This window comes from Cottoperca gobio, chromosome 17 (assembly GCF_900634415.1).
Source record: "Cottoperca gobio chromosome 17, fCotGob3.1, whole genome shotgun sequence".
Classification (NCBI taxonomy): Eukaryota; Metazoa; Chordata; class Actinopteri; order Perciformes; family Bovichtidae; genus Cottoperca; species Cottoperca gobio.
This window is the reverse complement of record NC_041371.1, coordinates 5,698,434-5,718,197: the sequence shown is the minus strand read 5'-3', so window position 1 is coordinate 5,718,197 and position 19,764 is coordinate 5,698,434. Positions and strand designations below refer to the sequence as shown.

The following is a 19,764-nucleotide window of genomic DNA, read 5'->3' as shown; positions in this document are numbered from 1 at the left end:
ACAGATAAAGTTACCATTCGTACTGTTTTAGTGAAACCAACCAACATACACCACAGGCTCACACACACACACACACACTCGCGCACACACAGACACACCGCACACACACAGTACATATAAACAGAGTAGGTCACACATTCAGTCAAACATCCATTCACTATATGAGAAATGAACAATATGTCGACTGTAAATCAAAAAAAAAAAGATTTTGCTTTCACAGGATTCACACATGAAAAGGAAGAAACCCTTTACATTTGTCAAGTAAATATATACACGATAATTGATTTCTTTTTTTTGTCTTTTCTTTTTTTGATGATGAAACTGACTCCATGTTAGTGTTACTAACGAGGTACTGCATGAGGTAACTGGTTTTCTGTTCAGAAGAGCTGGGTGTAAGACAGCATTTAGAGGTAACAAACGATCACGGCAGATTTTCCTTCCGTGATTATTGTTTTTCTGGCACAATACGTGAAAGCACCTGGGTCACGTTCAGCTCGCACAACAACTCAACCCACAGCATTTCTTCAAAATCAGGAAGATTTAACATGTGTCCTCATCAGAACATGATCCAGGTGGGATGAGATGTACTTTATTGATCCGCAGAAGAAAACTGCTAAGTCACAGCTGAGTTTAACTACTTAAACTAGGATATTCACGTGACTATTGCTGTATAATAAATATTGCTGGACTCTTGGACCACGCACATGCCACTTTTTACATGAATCACAATGGGGCTGCATTATCAAATCAATCAATCATGTAGTTGTAGACATTATTGATGATTTCCAAACACTAAAAACATTATTCTGTGTGGATTGATGTTTTTGTTATCCCCCCCCCCAAGCAAGCGTTACAGACCACTGTTAAAACCCCCATCTTCCCACAGCACTATTCACAGCACAAAAAGATGAGCCTGTGTGTTGTCCGACGTGGTTAAACTATCAGCGAACAGGTCTGTACATCACATCAGCGGGTTAATATTGAGGTAATACTGTTCAAACTGGCATTTCCAGTAAGGGGCCAATCATGGAAGTCGCCAGCACCAAACCATTAGGGATTTCTTTTTGTCGTTTCTGTTGATGATATACACACACTAAGCTTTCTAATGCAAGTGCTACCTACACAGCTTCTGATTCAGAGGAACTGATACCATTATTCATAGAAATCAGTAACACAACCACCATTCTTAAAAAAAAAAATATATATATATATATATATATATATATATATACTTATATATATATATATAAGTATATATATATATAAGTATATATATATATATATATATACTTACTTATATATATATATATAAGTATATATATATATATATATATATATATATATATATATATATATATATATATATATATATATATGTATATATATATATATATAAAAATATATATATATATAAAATAAAATAAGTCACAGGGCTTGTTGTCAAATTACTTTTAAATATGTAAATGTGAAACTGAGAAATCCCTTTCCGTTTCTGTGAAATGAGAACAATAACGCCCTGATTTTGTATTTTTAAAAAAGATCAGTGTTCGGCAACTGTGTGTACAGGTCTATTTACAAGAATCTGCCTCTTCTTTTAGGTTTGTACAGCATTAACACCATGACAATGGGTCAGGCTCTATTTAAAAAAAAAAAAAAAAAATCTCCACAGACAAAGAAGCCCAATCGGCAATAAAATATCTCAACTACTAAAACACAATAAAATACATAACACAATTGATATACATGTAGAAAAAGCCTGAGGTACTTGTCAGAATATCTGAGGTCAGTCTGGAGGAGTAAGCAGCTGAGGGCTTACCCAGTCAAAATACACAAAAAAAACCAGAATATTAGCCTCACATAATATCATTAGCGTTATATTAACAAAGAATACATGTACATCTACAAATCCTTGAGTAGCCTGGAATAGTCACAGCAGCATAACGGACATTCAATGTATGGTATTCATGTTATGGTACAACTATGGCATTGCATTTGAGGCAAAGGCAACCATTTGAGCTCTCCTTGCATGATGTACAGTGACTGAGGTATCTGGGGGACTGGTGTCCGACTGAGTCTATTGAACAAACACCCATGGAAAAAAAAAACAAAAAAAAAAACAGACATGTTGCTTACTCAAGTATGGCCCGCGCAAGGATAAACCCCAACTATCGCTCCATGGTTCTTACTTTTAAAAACACGCTCCATCCATCTCGCATCATTTAGTCTTCAAATTCTCACACATACATTCACTCACTCACACACACACACCGTTAAAATCAAGAATGTGTAACATTGCAACTCCAGATAGCATCCGTCAATGCCCCTGGCACTGGCAAAGGAGTAACTCTGTATTTCTACAATTAAAAAATAAAATAAAATCCAGGAATATGTCCATGATAGCTAGCTGGATAGCATGGCTCTCAACTTAGAGAAAGTGTTCCAAAGAAGCCTACTGGATACCTGAGAGGTAGTTCCCCGGGGACAAGGCGCTTGTCCCAAATCTTCAAAAAAAAAAAAGAAGCCCAAAATGTCCAAAACAACGGCTCAGCTCCCGCTTTAGCTCCTCTCTTGCGATAAAACAGCTGTGCTCCCATTTCTTTTAATCTTTTTTTTTTTCCATTCTGAGGCATTCACAGGTTTTAAAATAAGGGAGCACTCCAGTTTCAGAAAAAACAAAAGAAACAAAACAAAATCGAGAAGCTTCGACCCCTGAGGAAGATGAATATATTTTTGTCTAACAGTCTCAAAACGCTTCCTCCGAGGTGTGCAGCACGTCGTCCGTGGTTTTGGAGCAAAAGTTCATTTCATTTGGCCGCAGACGATCAAGACCAAGACAGGAAAAACGACAACGACAACAACTTATGAGGTAATAAAAATAGACTAACACAAAAGAAATACATGAGGTAATGACGACATTTAAGATTTGACACATGGGTGTTATCAGATGTGCCCATCGCATAACTTATTACTACTTCAAAAAACTACAGCAGATGGATGTGTTAGTAGTAGGTCCGACTTTAAACACCAAAAACAACCCAAAAGAAATACCAGTATTGGGGTAAAATAGCAGCTGCGTTCAAGTTGCTAGTTTTCTTTTAATGTTTTAAAATATTCACGGAGATCCGCCGAGTTTGGATTTGAAAAATAAAATGTCAGGAGCTCGGGTGAAGGATGGTGTCACTCGTTCAGGTGCTGGACTCTTTGGGAGGTAGGTCCTCGTTGGTGAGAGACGTCACAATGCTGACGGGGCTGTCTGAGGTAGTGCTGCTGATTGTCCTGGCGATCTGGCCGATGCGCTCCTCAACGCAACCGGCGGACAATCGCGCCTCTGCGTCGTGGTCCCAGCATTCTTCTATGGTCTCACACATCTGGCTCAGACCCTGTAGCAACAAACCACAAGTTTCAGGAGAGTAACTTTGTTGTTCTAAACATTTTTCCAAGGAAAGAAATCCCTCACGTTTTCTGTGGCCTACAAAAGGTGTAGACGTTTCAGGAACAACAAAAACATAACTCATTCGGAGAACTATGACCTCAAATGATCGCGCTGCAACTGACTGGAAGAAAGGATGCATGACATCCTGGTGTTGCAGTTCAAAGTGCGGGAGCTATTCTTCTACTGTTACTCACAGGATGTTTGAGCCAGCAGTCCTTGATGGCTGGACGCATCTTCTTGTGCACGACCACATCCTGCAGATCCTCCAGGGAGGGATGCTGGCCTATTTCTTCTTCAAAAGGCAGCATGTATTCGCCAACTGTACCCGACAAGGGACATCGAGGGCATAGGAGGGAAAGAATGACACAGATCAGGTCAGGTAAATAGTGCAGCGTTTGGATTTTGAAAATCTAGAACTTGCAACTGCACACATTAGACCTTTAACCTAGATCAGATAGCTTTCCCAGGAAAAGACGAAAACTAATCCTTTGTTTATTAGGTCAGCCTGAAGCACAGTGACCTTTCACCTGCGAGCGAAGCAAAATTCCTGCACCGTTTGACTCACCGTCCGTCTCTGTGCAGCGAGACACCAGCTCCCACAGCACCAAGCCCATAGCATACATGTCTATCCTCAGGAAGGAGTCTCGCTGGAAGTTGATGGCTCCCTCCAGCACCTCTGGAGCCATGTAACGCCTCGTACCCACCTGACAGGACAGTGGATTCGAGTATTAGTATATGCATGAATGATGTTACTGAAGAGTAATGATGGCTGGTAACATTTGGAAACTGGCCACAAAGACACTTATTGTACCCAATCATGCCACTTAAAGGAACGCCCAACAATGCTTTAGTATCAACTGCATGAACTGCCTCTACTTAAAAGCGGCAATCTCCAAACTTATCAAGTTATTCTGCAGCCAGAATAAACACTTGAACTCGTCATGATGAAGTATTACGATGTCTCAATGTCAAACCCTACAATAGGAAACATGTGCTTTGCTCTTAAAGGGGACATCCTATGCTCCTGTTCATGCTGCTAGTTTGGGTTTCTAGTAGAACATGTTTGCATGCTTTAATGTTCATAAAACAGGTTGTGATGAATCTTTTCTCACCCCGTGTGTCTGAATGTACCTGTGGTCACACTCTGTTATAGCGCCCTGTCCCTTTAAGCCCCCGCTCAGCTCTGATTGTCTTGCGAGAAAACTACAGCACCGTATGCGAAGGTACTTCTCAAGCCGTAGGTGGAGGTACTCAGATGTGGGGGCGGCGGTATATTCTAATCAGCTTCTAATCAGCGTGCATGTGACACGAGAAGAGGGGCCAGATCTGAAGGGCTTGTTGAACAACGGTGTTTTCTGACCAAGGCTGCCGACAAACAAGCGACTGGGTTGTGCTATTTCACAGTTTGCGGGTAGGTGGGCACTCCAGACACTGAAATGTGTGCGCTCAAGCACCGGAAAGTGAGTTCTTTAACAATACGTCACCTTTATCTCCTGCTTATTATAAATACACTATAAATAAACCTCTACAGAATAGTGCAGATATGAAACACTGCCTGCATAAATGTTAACTATTCAATATGTACTAGATTGCAACTACTGCGTAAAGCCTGTGTGAACATTTCAGAGACGTGGGGTAAAAAGCAGCGGTGAAGTGATTCCATACCTGGCCGTGAGTGTCTCCTGGAGGTTTGCCTGGTTCGAATCGCACAGCGAGCCCAAAGTCTCCAATAATTGCAGTCAGATCATCTCTAATCATCACATTCTTACTCTTGAAGTCCCTGGGAAATGAATTTCAGGAAAAACTCATTAAAATGCTGTAATTATAGGAGATGTTTAGTCACGCGCAGTAATCCGTGGGTACTTCCAGGGGCAAAGTGACTAATTCAAGCACAGCCAGAAGAGGGCACTGCTATTTAAAAAATAAAAAATAAAAAAGTAAAAGGTTTTCAATGTTTTGAGGTTCGGGCAAGGCGGGGCAAAGTTGACGTTTTTCTCTACCTGTGTGCAATGGTGGGTTTGGGCCCCTCTCCCTTGTAGCTGGGAATGTCCTCATGGAGGTAAGCCAAGCCCCGGGACATGGTTTCTGCTATGTGACACAGCTCAGTCCAGCTCACGGGGTTACCCTTCAGGTGGTCTGTCAGTGAGCCCTGCACACGCACACACACACACACACACACACACACACAAGAATCTTAAATTTGCCATCTGAATAGCGTAGACTTACCAGCGGCGTCTAATTTCACACAATAGAGCTTAAAATATCATTCAAAATACAGAGAGAAGATGTAAACATTAAAGCAAACAGATGACACGTGCACGTGTGGCACGGAGACAATTACTGGAACTAAAGATGCGTGCGGCCTCTGCCGTGGAGAGAGGGTGCAACAAGGACAAGCCTTGAAAGCCATTGCACAAATGTAATGCTACATGTTGTGGTTATGGTAATTATTATTTAACCCTGTCTTCATGTATTAATACCTTTGTTGTATAGACCAACAAACAGGATATTCTGCTAGCCTTGAGGGGTTTCATCACACCGTATCATTTCAGGCACGCGCTCGTTATAACATATCGTCATTTCTTGACAGCAGTATTCGACATAATTGCCTGTATTATTTTTTAAATTACATGCTTTAAAGAAAAACACCATTTAGAAGTCTAAGCACCACAATGCTATAACTTTAAGGTATACCAGGTACAGCAGATGTGCCATAAGTAATAAAATCCACTTTAATAAAAGCTGTGATGCCCTTGTTGTAAATGAAAGACCTCTGCCAATATTGGAAGCTGCCCAGCAGTTCTAGTAAACAAAGACGCACTATACCTCAAAATGAATTTGCTATACGTGGAGAGAGAGAGAGAGAGAGAGAGATAGAGATATATATATATATATATATATATATATATATATATATATATATATATATATATAGAGAGAGAGAGAGAGAGAGAGAGAGAGAGAGAGATATATATATATATATATATATATATATATAGAGAGAGAGAGAGAGAGAGAGAGAGGAAGATGTGGACTCACCCTCTCGTGAAACTCTGTGATAAGCCACAGCTCCGTCTCCAGGTTGCTGCCGTGCTTCTCTGAAGCGATGTACCGTAAGAGGTTTTCATGTCGCATCCCAGGAGTCAGGAATATATCCCGCTCGTTTTGCCACGACTGCTTGTCCTACACGACCACACACAGACCAAAACTGTTTTCAGGACTCTGTGATTTATACAAGCACTTCTGTGCATAGTGTCACTTCCTCACATGTTTCCCCCAAAGGCCCAGTGTGCGCCTCTCGTGTATCAATATTACAAAAAGCATTACGCATTGGATTTTCCCAAAAACTATGTATACCCAGTAAACTTTGCAAAAGCCACAAGTTCATTTAACAATACGTCCAGCACCCTGGAAAACTCTTTCGTTAGACATGTTATTTGTGGCTACAACTCAGTTCCAAATAGGTAAAAGAAATAATTTAAAAGGATATTTAATCATCCAGATGGTCAGGAGTCTTTGAGGATTTCAAAGATCAGACGATATATATATATATATATATATATATATATATATATATATATATATATATATGGCTGTGACTCTAAAGTAATGTTAATACATGAGAAGCACAACGTGGAACAGGATAACAAAATGACATACCTGAATAGGGAAGACCTTCACAGCAACGTATTCGCTCATTAACTGGGCCTTCCAAACACAACCGAAGCGGCCCCGAGCTTTGATCTCCAGCAGCTGCAGTGGTTTCAGACCTACCAAGGGGGATGGAGGAGATGGTCCAGGATCCTGAACAACAAGACAAGGAAAACCGCTTAAGTCTGGATCTTCTGCTTACATCGATCTAGAACACGTTTGCCCTTACAGGATCCTGCAGGAATGTAACTGAAGAACTGGATGATTAGGATAAGTAGTGGCTGCAGTACAGAAACAAACACGCAGACTGATCTCTCTTTACGCGAGAGTCAGACTGGGGTACGGCGTTCCCTCACCTCGCTCAGGTCTACGTGGCCGTAGGGAGGTTTGCGGTGGCGGTACATCCACAAGGCCAGAACGAGGGCCAGGGACAGCACACAGAGAGGCAGCAGGGAGTACACAAGCACGTTGAGAAGGGACGGCACTCGGGATGGAGGCCGGATGATCACTGTCAAGGAGGAACGGAATAATTACAGCGTGTCAACTTTATTACATGTAGGTCGAAAGCGGCATCCGGGCTTCCCACGGGGACTGCAAAATCTGATTTTAAAAAAGGCATTTTATCTAAGATTGTTCAGCCTTGAACCTTGAGTCACTGTACAGTCTGTGAAAAGGCAACAGGTGCGTTTAAAATCTACTTTGTTACCTTCTAGGAAACTGAAAATCGGGATTAGACGATGCAAATAAAAAGGTATTTTATAAATAACCAAATGTCTTACAACAAGGCGTCACTCAGCAATATATTAACAAGGAAGAGAACGTCTATGCAACACAACATGATGTGTTTTACTACGAGATGCAAGGCTAAGCTGCACTCCCACTAATCGGAGGGGAAAAGCAAAGACCTATTTTTTGCGCGCGCTATATGTGGGACGCATTTGCGGCTCACCTCGGTTGCCAATGCCAATCATGTCAGGGAGGTGGGTGAATCGTTCATTGCAGTAGTTGCCCTCGCAGCAGCAGAAGAAGACCTGAGGGTTTTCCTCCATGGAGACACACTCATTCCTAAAAAGAAAGAAAGAAAGGAGACCACACACACACACACTTTACATTATAGCATCGATAACCAAATATAGAAAGAAGATTCAAGTCAAGCCGTGTTAATAATAACAGTAGGGACGAACTATCATAGTAAAACTGTCATTTTGTGATCTAGACTTCAAGAACCAAATGGGCGAGTGTCTGACTCGTTTTCTTTTTTGCTTCTAGGGTAAATAAACCCTGTGTGAATAAATATAATATTTTGTCCTTTTTATTGCCAGGACTCCGGCTTTAACCCGAGCGCTCCTTGGTATTGGCTCCTGGTTAAATTGCCAACATAGAGGGCAGTTGAGCTGTCGGTCACGACTCAGAGGAATCGCAGGGTTTCTAACACATCATGCACACGACGACTCCAGAACTGCACTTAAATGCTATCATTAAATCTACGCAACATTGTCTCTACACTTGCTTAAAATTGCCGAAACACTTTTGTCATTTTATGGAGATTTTCACTTAAATTAAAACGTATCGGAATAATCCATTTACAGTTATAATTACAGCCAACAGCGCTTCAGGTCGAAGCTCGAAACTGTCAACAGATTTGTACCTGCATCGAAAACCTACAATTTGTCAATGCTGATCAACATGTCACTCATAACATTCACTAATCTCTATCCTTAAAGCTGCAGGTCAATCTCAGAACTACTACCTTTAATAATAATTTACAGAAGCAGCTAATGACTCGTTCTTTTACACACACACACACACACACACAGACACACACACACAGATGTGTCATCTGGGGCAGATTAGTATAGCTCTGTTTGCTCCAGCTGGCCTTGGTGAAGCCACCAGGTCTGCAGCTTGTTCAAAAGGCTGTGGCTTGAATAATAAAACAGTAAAAAGTTTGCTGGTGCTGCACCGCTCTGAAGTGGCTGCTGATAAAAAAAATAATAAAAAAAGGGGGAGATTGAAATTCCCCTGCTGACTTACAAAATCGTGAATGGCCCAGTGCCACCGTATCTATCTGCCATCATCCGGCTGTGGACACTGAGCTGTACTCTGCACCGTCGATACAGATGCACTCTCTCCTGCTTACGCCCAGAAACACTGAACGTGAGCTCCGCTGGTTGCAGAGCCAAACATGTTTATGGAACTTATGGAACTTATGGAAATCACCCCCCCCCCCCCCCCCCCCCCCCATCTAATAGAGTCTGGTTCTATATCAAGATTGGAAATGTAATTTTCAAATAACTTCAGTGTATCTCAACCTGTTCGGCACGGCTGTACAATTTGTATGGTGGAAATGTATCAAATATTCTACATTAGATACGCTGTGCGTGTATAGATACGTGTATGTGTGGATGCAGTGGGCCTCATGCCTCCTAGGTTAAGTCTGCTTTGATCCGCGTCGCCTTTAGATTACTCGATTGTCAGAAAATCAATTGAGAGCTTTTGGGATAATCCATCAATTGTTTAAGCCACTTAACAAGTAAAAGTGCCAAATATTTTGATGAAATCAGCTTAACTGTGTATTTTTCCTGCCTCTCTCTGTCGTATATGATTGTACATTGAATATCTTCAGTACATCCCCCCCCCCCGTCGTGAAGGTTATAATCTTCTGTTCGGGTTGAAAATGTTTTCGAGAGGCGTCGATTCAGCCGTGTGATCATTGTGGAGGATGTAGTTTGTGGCGCTGTTGAATTGTATGTCTTTATCCAGACAGGTGTTTTATTATTTGCTCTACCCCATTTATAACAACGAGGGTCGTCAAAATAACAGACACCCCCCCCCCCCCCTTTCTGGATAATAAACTGGCAACTGTTTGTATGTAATGTGTGTTGAGATTTATATTTGTGATAAAGAGACGCAAATAAGTAAAAACAAATCTATATGCAAATGGCTCACAGTTAATTCGGCAATATGTCCTGCATCTCCTTTATGTCGTGTTTTTATGTCAAGTTTGGTTGTTTTAGGGCTGCGACTGATGATTTCTGTTTATTTGAATCTATCATTTACTCTGTAATATGTCAATTAGAAAGGAACAATGCCCTTCAGTGTTCAACATGTCCTCTTAATATTCCTTAGATGAATGGAAATGCAGGATTATGAATCCTTTTTAGAATTTAGACTCATCCTAGTATAAGAGCAGTGGGCAGCTATTATATATACACAGCGCCTGGGGAGCAGTGTGGGGGTCTGATGCCTTGCTCAAGGGCACCTCTGCAGTGCAAAGACCTTCCATTTACAGTCATATAGAAAACATTAGATTAACAGCATTAGATTTCTGTCCCCAGGTCAAAGATCTATAGATGTATTGATCTACATGGGGGTACTGAAGCAGATGTTTGTGTTGTACTCCCTGGTGTCGCTCTGGGTGTGAGCCAGATACCTAAAATATAAATGCACGGCGGCAGGTGAACTCTCTCAGTGACCCGACCTGTCGTAGCAGTTGAAGTCGTCCAGCCAGCAGCCTTTCTTCACCAGCTTGATGGTCCCTGAGGAGTTGAGCCAGGAGGCATAACAGTGCAGTCGCTTGTCCTTCTCCCCCTCGCAGCGCTCGAAGCCGCTCTGGTTGGTCCTTTCTGTACGCCAGTTATCATTGTAGTACACACACTCCCGGGTCTCTGCTTCGCCCAGACTGTACCCTGAGATGGACAGAAGGCCTCAGTCAGCTCACATCGTAATGAATAGAAATTGAACAGCGGAAGCATGGACATATGGCGCAGGATCTGCTCGATGCCACAAAGAAACATCACTGAGCAGAGCCTCTATCATCACTATGGCACACGGCCAACTTTGGGAGCTCTCTGTAGTGAAAGGGGAGTTCCTCTGGGCAAAGAAATTGTTGCTGAATTGTAGTTCATCATAATCCTATTCACTAAAAGATCTTTTCAGAGAGTAACAAGTAAAAAGGAGGAGAAATTATAGAATTTAATTAGCAATAGAAAAACAATGGTATGCCCTACTGTGCTATAGAAACACACCAGAGCTCTACTTCTATAGATAAGGACTGTGTGTCCTGCAGGAGGGTGACACATCTGGAAACACAGATAAGACCTTCTTCTTTAAGTGCTTTTACTGTCATTGAGCAGGAAATACTTTCCCTAACCAAGCCGAGATGTAACAATAGCTGTCGGTCTCCTCCTGTTTCACAATTCCTTATTGAAAAAGGGTTTATTATTTCTCTCTGGGGGATTTAATGTCGGGCATACTCAAGCTACGCATGTACGCGTGTTTCGGATGAATAGTGAAGCAGATAACATGATGTACATGTCATTTACTTATGTCCCTCGGACATTCGTGCCTAATCTTTGTTCACAGAAAAAATAGTGCATGTCTCTTTAAATCCCTGCCTATATGAGGCTGCCCATCCCCCAGTGTTACCCCCACCAACCCATTACACACACACAGGCACGCATCCACTTACACATACATACATTTAGTTGTCCGGCAGCATACAATGGATTTCATTATAGCATATAGGGATGCATGTAATGACCAAACATCATGTTCATTATTAAGGAAGGAAGGTAGTAAGTACAAACACACACAAACACACACACACACACGCCACACCACACACACACACACACACACACACACACACACACACACACACACACACACACACACACACACACACACACATGATGCTCAATGCTCCATTGAGCCGAGATGGCATTTATGATATCTGTGGTCACATGATCCTGGAGGACTTTTACTACAAGATCATTCCCCAACCCCCCTCCCTCTGTCACTTACTGAGGCTTACACCACAACAACATGAATTCAGGAGAAGCAGCTTACTATACACTCCGAGTCCTAATCTATAAACCAAAAGGGCATTAGCTACAGCGCAGTTTGACAGCTGTGCCTCAATACAAATGTTATTACAGTTCGTGGAAAAACTCAAAAAGTGAGAGGGCAAAGTGGATATCATTGTTTCCAAAACAACTACAGGGAATGCCTAGCTAGGGGGGGGGGGGGGGGGAGGGGAAGATTTACAATAAAGCATACGAGTTACAAACGCTAGCAAAAAAAAAAAAAAAACGCCAAACAAAAGAACAACATCCCATATATCCCTATTTCACGTGGTAACAAGTCGCAAGCTTTGGAAACGGAGCTGTGTAACAGTAACCTCGCTTTAAGGTAAAGACCTGACTTCAGACAACAGCTGCCGTCTCATCAAATCAAACCCACATTGATTTATGAAAATCCTTTCCAGAGAAAGTGTGTTTCCAAAGGCTCTTGTTCAGAGCTGTAACCACAAACAGGAGTGCAGACCTGAGATGTAGCCTATAAGGTTTCAGGATGTTGATGCAGCTGCTGCCTTCTATTCCTGCCACTGTTAAAGAAAGGCGAGGGGGGGGGGGACGCAACAGTTTTAAATGTGGATATATGTTGTGGGGGGAACATATCAGCATTAAAGACTGTACTCGATGAGATTTCTTGTTTTTTTTTTGTACATGTAAAGTCACAGTTTAATATTCCCGTGTGAGAAATATATGCGTGTGTGTGGGGGGCAAACAGAGAAAAGGCGATTATAGGTAAGAGAATAAAATCCTCACAGCTGACCGATAGTATCCACTGCCAACTAAAGTTTAAACAACTAACACACGTAAACTCGCTGGCGGGTCGAAATTTCAAACGCAGACCATTAAACACACACACACACACACACACACACACACACACTAATGTGTCCGACTCGGACTCGGGAGGAAGAAAAAAAAAAAAAACTGTTGCAAATTCAGAACCAACAATAGCTGCTTACCTGCGCATAAAGTTCCCAGAAGAAGTGAACAAGTCAGCCATGAAAAAGACATGTTCCGTTTTTTATTACAGGACCGATATTTCCCCCGCTTTCCGTCGCGAACATTAAAACTCAGGTTGTCCAAAACATCAGTCCAGGATCAAAACGACCACAGGCCTCCGGTCCCTCCAGCAGCCTAACCACCACCACAACGTGTGTCAATAGCCGCGACGCTGCAACAATGTTGCAAGAAAAGATAGGAGCGATTAACTGACTGCCACACTTGTTAGTCCGCTAATATGGGCAGCATTTCGCGTCGGAAGTGGATCCAAAAACCGAATGGGAAGCTGTTAAACCTTCCGAAACGAAAGCTCAGAGCTCTTTTTGAGGTTATTCACTTGAATAGTAGCACCGCTGCATCGGGAGGGTCGGTCGGGGTTTACATGCATGTTACTGATCTGTGTCCAAAATGGCTTCTAAATGGGGAATGGGCTGCAAACAGGGAAACCCGGATGTGTAAACACAAAGAGGGGAATTCAGGCAGCCAGCGCGTGACCTTAACACGACACCGTTAGATAGACGCCTGAAATGACTTTATTTCAGCCTCGTACAGATTATTTTTTTATTTTTTTATATCGTAAAAAAACTAACAGCAGGATAATGAAGCGTTGGGGAAAGATGTCTGCTCTGCACGTTGGTGTTTGCCCCGGTTACAGCTGATATACACTTGCACTTTCTGCGGACAGAGTTGGTATTTTGTACTTTTCGGCTCTTATCTTATTTAGCCTGGGGTTTAAATTATATTCTCCGGCCATGGTTTCATTCTACTGGTTACAAATGCAATATGTTTAGCTTCTTTTTAAAAGTAAACACAGTCTATATTTTCATTGTATTTATATTATACCAATACAATAAGCTTATTCTTACTAATTTAAAATATAAATGTACAAACTAATATTTACATAATATAACCTATTAAATCTTTTTGTCCGTATCAATGTTATAAATATCTCTTTCAGCCCCACAAATAGTACAATAATACATTCGGAGGAATTTTTTCTTTCTGAAAGATCTTTTATGCATTAGTGGCAGTGCTAAAAATAGCTGACCTAATTTGGAGTTACAGGATACAATAAATGCTATTTAAAATGTATTTGTTCTAAATACTTATTTCACAGCCAGGCAGTATTAAATATAAAATATATCTCACACAGCAAAACCAAAAAATAGAGCCAAACCGTGGCTCATATTGAAACACTATGCATTTTTATTATTTGTATTATTATCACAACTCAACAGTAAGAGGTTTGACAATAATCTCCCCCAATATCCAAACATGATATTCTTTTAATAGTAGGACTACTTCTGTTAATAATTGCTAAATAAGCTGTGACATGACTTCAATAATATATATTTTAAGTGTTTTGTGACAAAGGACAAAGTCTACCCACTCATCAAGTCTCCCAACCAACACATAATCCCTTTTAGAAGTATTTCCCTCAACAAGGTTAAGGTTTAAGTAATTTCCTCTTCACTAATTGGGTATGCTTCCCTTTCATAATCTCCCCATTTAAGAAGAAATGCTTACCTCCATTAGAGCAAATAAGCAAGGCTTATTAATGAAACGAAAAATATGTCTTTAATAATAAAATATCATGGCACATAGTTTGCTTTATATAGCATTTAAGACATGCTCTTTCAAAATGCGAATCCTTTGTGTAAAAAAATGAAATCCCATAATGATAGAGAATCAGCGATGACATTGTTAAAAAGCCATTAAGCCTCGCTCACAGTTTCCCTCTCGCTTTCTCATCTTTGACATCCAGACTAATGGCATGTTAGTGACATTCAGACAATTCATGCACTAAATGGCGCAGGAACAGGGTTAGTCATAGGTAATCGCCCTTAAACTAGTGCCACTGTAACTCTAGACAAAGCATTTCCTCATTAAGCCATCCTTCATTGACCCTGTAACTCGATCGAAGCCATGAGCGAAACCTTGTAAAGATAGGTGTTCTGTTGTCATGACAGTTGGAAGAGAAAGCACACGAGTGCTCATTAAAGGTCCACCGGCCACAACCGTGGTGTGACATTCCTAACAGAATGAGAGCATGAGGGGGGGGGGGGTGATGCAGTGGTGCATAAATAAACATGAAACTATGAGCTAATAATGTTGCAAAATGCTGTTAAATACAATTCAGGCCAATACACTACTTGTACTGCTTTGTACATTCATAAACACACGTGTGCATAACATCATGACACACAACTGACACACCCTGAATGGATGACATTCATATTTTGCTCAGAATTTGGAAGAAATTGTAAAAAAAAATCTTATTTTTCATATGTTTGTGTCACTGATCATCGTGATCACTTTGAAAACCCCTGAGGTGAGCGTCACGACTTCACAGTAAAATAGAGGGATGACACTAGGTGGTAGCAGAGCTCCCCGGGGCAGGTGCAGACACAGCTTCAACCTGTCCAATATCTCTCTTTCACTCTTGATTTAGACGCTTTATATGTCGGGAGGACACGCAGTTTCTATTGTTCACTGCTGACTGCCAAACGTTCACTTGTATGAGGAGTGTGTTAACAGGCTGGGAGACTGCTTGTGTCTTTGTGTGTTTGAATTATTTCAGGGGTGTTCAGGGGTATTTAGAGTATCTCATTTAAATTGGTAACGGATCCCTTAGTTTTGTAGTTATGATACATAAGAGAGAGCAATTACCTGAATCATAGCCTGCAGCCATTTCTACAATGTGATGCGGTGGTCAAGGGTTTCACACTGATTGAAGTTATTGTCGGATCACTACTTTATTTCAGCCTTTGAATAATTTTGTACAAAAAAGAATAAAAAAGAACAACAAGCAATGTCAAACATTTTCTTCATTTTTTTATTATTTTACAGCCCCACAGAGTCAGCGTGGGGCTGTGTGGTGTGTTGTTCCTCATTGCCTGCGACGGTGAGACGGTTTTAGAAGTAGTTTGCCACCCTGCGAACAGACTGGATGCTGGGGTTCTCTGCCTGCCACTCCATGTGGGTGGAGTAGTTTCCTCTCTCCACGATGTACATGCGGCCGCGGTAGTTGGGCTCCTCATACAGCACCCAGCTGTTTGGGAACATAAATAATAAAGTTTAAATATATCTAAAATGTTAAATATGCAATATCAAGTGTAAGTCAGGGGATTGTCTAAAATGAATGTGTAGGGTTTAAAGGGTCAACATATAAAAACACATTGCCTCACTTACCTCTTGTGGTACATAGCAGAGCATTGCAGATCATTTAGGCTTTATTTTTGTTCTGACATATCCACCTCTTAGCTTCTGTCTTTTCTTAAAGAAATGTTTTCTTTTATATATATTAATGTGGGGCATTTAATGTCTTCAATAAAGTGTTGGGAGTGGAGAGATGACAGGAAATGAGGGGGAGGGAGAGAGAGAGAGAGTGAGCGAGAGAGCGAGACAGAGAGAGAGAGAGAGAGAGAGAGAGAGAGAGAGAGAGAGAGAGAGAGAGAGAGAGAGAGGAGACAGAGAGAGAGAGAGAGAGAGAGAGAGGGAGAGACAGAGAGAGAGAGAGAGAGAGAGAGAGAGGAGAACAGAGAGAGAGAGAGAGAGAGAGAGCGAGACAGAAGAGAGAGAGCAGAGAGAGCAGAGAGAGCGAGAGAGAAGAGAGAGAGGCGAGAGAGACAAGAGAGAGAGAGAGAGACAGAGAGAGCGACAGAGAGAGAGAGAGAGAGAGAGAGAGAGACAGAGAGAGAGACAGAGGAGAGCGAGAGAGCGACAGAGAAAGAGGCGAGAGAGACAGAGAGAGAGCAGAGAGAGACGAGAGAGCGACAGAGAGAGAGACAGAGAAGGAGACAGAGAGAGAGGCGAGAGAGACAGAGAGAGAGAGAGAGAGACAGAGAGAGAGAGAGAGGAGCGAGAGAGCGACAGAGAGAGAGACAGAGAGAGCAGAGAGAGCGACAGAGAGAGAGCGAGAGAGAGAGAGAGAGACAGAGAGAGCGAGAGAGCGACAGAGAGAGAGAGAGAGAGAGACAGAGAGAGCGAGAGAGCGACAGAGAGAGAGCGAGAGAGAGGGAGATGCAAAATGGTAACAAAGGCTCTCCAGGGACATTGTGGTTCATGGTCAGTGCCTTTAACTCTTTGGACACTGGGGCGATCCCAAAACAATGCAGGTGAATGGATTCTGTCTGTGGTGCTAAAAGCATTGAAATATTAAGTTAAAAGCTATAAATTCAACTCTTTGTTTCCTCTGGTTCATTCACAGACCTTGCCAGAGTAGCAGAGACACTGTTGGAAAGATATGCTGCTGTTACATTTCTAATGCAACACTATAATTACATTATCATTTTAATGTCATCTTGTGATACTGGCCAGGATCTTACATTCTTGACAAAAACAAAAACACTCTCACTCTCCCAGTGTTTCCTGTCTCCGGACAATAAAGGCTATAATTCCAAATTAAATAAATAAATCTTTAAAATGATTTTTTTGGGAGTGAACTGACCCCTTTAAAAAGTGTGGACAGGATCACATAGTTATACATTACAGTGAACTCGAACTTTCTAGCACGTTGGTGCTCATATGTGATCTCAACAGGTTAAACTAACTAACTTTCGCCCTGCCGCAGAGATACTTACGCTCCATCTCCATAAACCTTGGTGGAGTTGACGCAGCTCTTGGTCAGGCCTCGGGCTTGCAGGAAAGGACAGTCCTCGCTCAGCTCCACACACTGGCCTGAGAAGTTGTCTCCCTCGAACAGCTCCATCCTGTAGTGCTCTCCATGCTGAGGAGGATAATGACATGCCCTCTTGCTGAGTCGTAGCAAACATATTCGCTTCAACTGATGGCAAAGGACCAAGGCCTCGTCCTTTATGTGACAGGGACTGTATTGTATGCGCAAACACTTACCTATAGAAATGTAAAGGTTAAATGTTCCCAGAGGACAACATGTACTGTACAGCCCACGCTCTACAGTATGTCTCAAGTGCACTTTAATGTGTGATTTCCTTTCAGCTGATGCCGTTAATATATGTGATTTCAAAACCTGCAAGCTGTCAATATGCTTATGTACGGCATGGCTTATCATAAACCTATTGAAATCAGTCTGACTGACTTCTTTCAAGAACAGATGTGCACAAATGAGGCCACACATATGCCAGCCTTAAAAAAAAATAAAAAAAAATAAAAATATTTGTCTGTCCCTGGGGTCTCTCTCTCACACACACACACACACACTTACCATCCTGATTGGCCTGCAGGAGCCCATGTGATCGTTATGGGCATTCCAGCGCTGGAATTCGGGGTACTCTCCGTGCTCCAGAATGTACTGCTGGCCCTTGAAGTCTGGGTGGTCAAAGCAGATGTAGGCCCCGCTCTCCACGCGGACAGAGTTGACCCTGTTCATGAAGCCACGGTCCTGGAAGTTGTCACAGTCGCTGCAGATCTCCAGCTTCCTCCCAGTGAAACATTTTCCCTCATAGAACACGATCTGTTTGTTTTGCCACCACAGTGAAGATTCAAATGTTATTCTCCTGACAGATACTGATTTGGAAAGTGCTGCAAATAATAGTCAGAAACATATCTTGTAAAAGTCGGACCAGTCGGCGACCTGACTGCCTTTGTGACTGACATTTGTTTGTGACACACATGATTCAGTTTAACTGGGATACTCACCTTTCCTGAGTACTGAGACATTTTTCCACTTTTAGCTGTTCCACACTAGTCACACTGTCTAAGAGTGGAAAAATGTAGACATCCACATATATATGGCCAACAGAGAGTGTGGTGGTATCGCGAGGCAGAGGCAACAAAGGCACAACAATGGGGGGTTTAGACATTTTGCCACATGGACAGTTTCCCATACATGTGCCAGTGCTGATATTGGAGTTTGGCTCTGGGTGGGGGCCGAAACAATAGAGCGAGAGAGATTTTGCTATGACTGGGCTTTGGGAGTGATGTTGCAGAATACTATTTGGATGGTGATGGGGAAAACAAACAGAGAGGGAAAGTTAAAGGTGAAACCACAAATGGCAAATAAGAAATATGTAAATAACAATGATTTGCGGTCCCAGTTCATGTCTTGAGTTTTGACGGAGGCAGGCTGAGCGGAGCATCCCAGATGTCGGACTCCGGAGCAGATTTCCCCTCCGGGTTTTCTTTACGGATCACTCTCTGTTGATGTTTCTCTGCTGCTGATCCAGGCAGGATCTCTGGATATGCTTAGACCTTGACCCATGAAAAATTCCCTCCGTAAAAACATCAAAGAGCACCAGTTTTAAGGTTAGACAGATGGAGCAGCATACAAAACTGATAAAAGCTGTTTTTCATATACTGTATGACCCCCCCCCTCTCTTTGCCTCGCATAGCATGGAGACAAAACACACAATTTGAAATGATTTACTGGACTTGAGTGGCTCTTTAGAAATGAGAAAGTTCAACAAGGTTTGGTATTCACACAATCAAGGTCACAAAATGTGTGAAACATTCTTATCGGGTGTGTTAAATCAACAATGATAGGGACTTTTTCATCAAACGAGTTGGCCTCTTTTCTTTTTAACGGAACACTTGAATTACACCAAAAGAGAAGTGATATAATACATCTTTAACCTTTTTCTTTGTTGTAAAGCATCGGCGGCATTTTTCAGCCAGACATTCGAGAACGTGAGGAATGTTCTGCGTGTACCTGAAATTCAGGTGATATTTCTTCTGCACCAAAGAAGATATGTTGCTCTTCTGTGAGAGACAGACAGACAGAGAGACAGAGAGAGACAGGCAGACAGACAGACAGACAGACAGACAGACAGACAGACAGACAGACAGAGAGAGAAAGAGAGAGAGAGAGAGAGAGAGAGAGAGAGAGAGAGAGAGAGAGAGAGA

At 41.9% G+C, this 19,764-nt stretch overlaps 2 protein-coding genes across 2 annotated transcripts; both read right to left on the bottom strand.

Annotated features, from left to right (window-relative positions):
- Positions 1-1,517: 1,517 nt before the first annotated feature.
- acvr2ba (activin A receptor type 2Ba) lies at positions 1,518-13,342 on the bottom strand. Its single transcript, XM_029454092.1, has 11 exons — positions 12,903-13,342; positions 10,566-10,773; positions 8,034-8,149; positions 7,441-7,592; positions 7,094-7,237; positions 6,473-6,616; positions 5,434-5,582; positions 5,099-5,213; positions 3,999-4,137; positions 3,628-3,752; positions 1,518-3,380 (listed from the first exon to the last, which is right to left on the bottom strand). The coding sequence occupies exons 1-11, from the start codon at positions 12,952-12,954 to the stop codon at positions 3,186-3,188; spliced, it is 1,539 nt and encodes a 512-aa protein (XP_029309952.1). The 5' UTR covers positions 12,955-13,342; the 3' UTR covers positions 1,518-3,185.
- Positions 13,343-15,858: 2,516 nt separating this feature from the next.
- On the bottom strand, positions 15,859-18,582 carry LOC115022880 (gamma-crystallin N-A-like). Its single transcript, XM_029453986.1, has 4 exons — positions 18,562-18,582; positions 18,128-18,376; positions 17,526-17,671; positions 15,859-15,994 (listed from the first exon to the last, which is right to left on the bottom strand). The coding sequence occupies exons 1-4, from the start codon at positions 18,580-18,582 to the stop codon at positions 15,859-15,861; spliced, it is 552 nt and encodes a 183-aa protein (XP_029309846.1).
- Between the last annotated feature and the right edge of the window lie 1,182 nt (positions 18,583-19,764).

Coding starts and splice junctions, on each gene's coding strand:
- acvr2ba (XM_029454092.1), bottom strand. CDS start 12,954: ATGTCTTTTTCATGGCTGACTTGTTCACTTCTTCTGGGAACTTTATGC. Junction 10,774..12,902: donor TCTGGGAACTTTATGCGCAG/GTAAGCAGCTAT, acceptor TGTCCATCTCAG/GGTACAGTCTGGGCGAAGCA. Junction 5,583..6,472: donor TCACAGAGTTTCACGAGAGG/GTGAGTCCACAT, acceptor GTGCGTGTGCAG/GGCTCACTGACAGACCACCT.
- LOC115022880 (XM_029453986.1), bottom strand. CDS start 18,582: ATGTCTCAGTACTCAGGAAAG. Junction 18,377..18,561: donor TGTCTCAGTACTCAGGAAAG/GTGAGTATCCCA, acceptor CAAAACAAACAG/ATCGTGTTCTATGAGGGAAA. Junction 15,995..17,525: donor AAGGTTTATGGAGATGGAGC/GTAAGTATCTCT, acceptor GTTCCCAAACAG/CTGGGTGCTGTATGAGGAGC.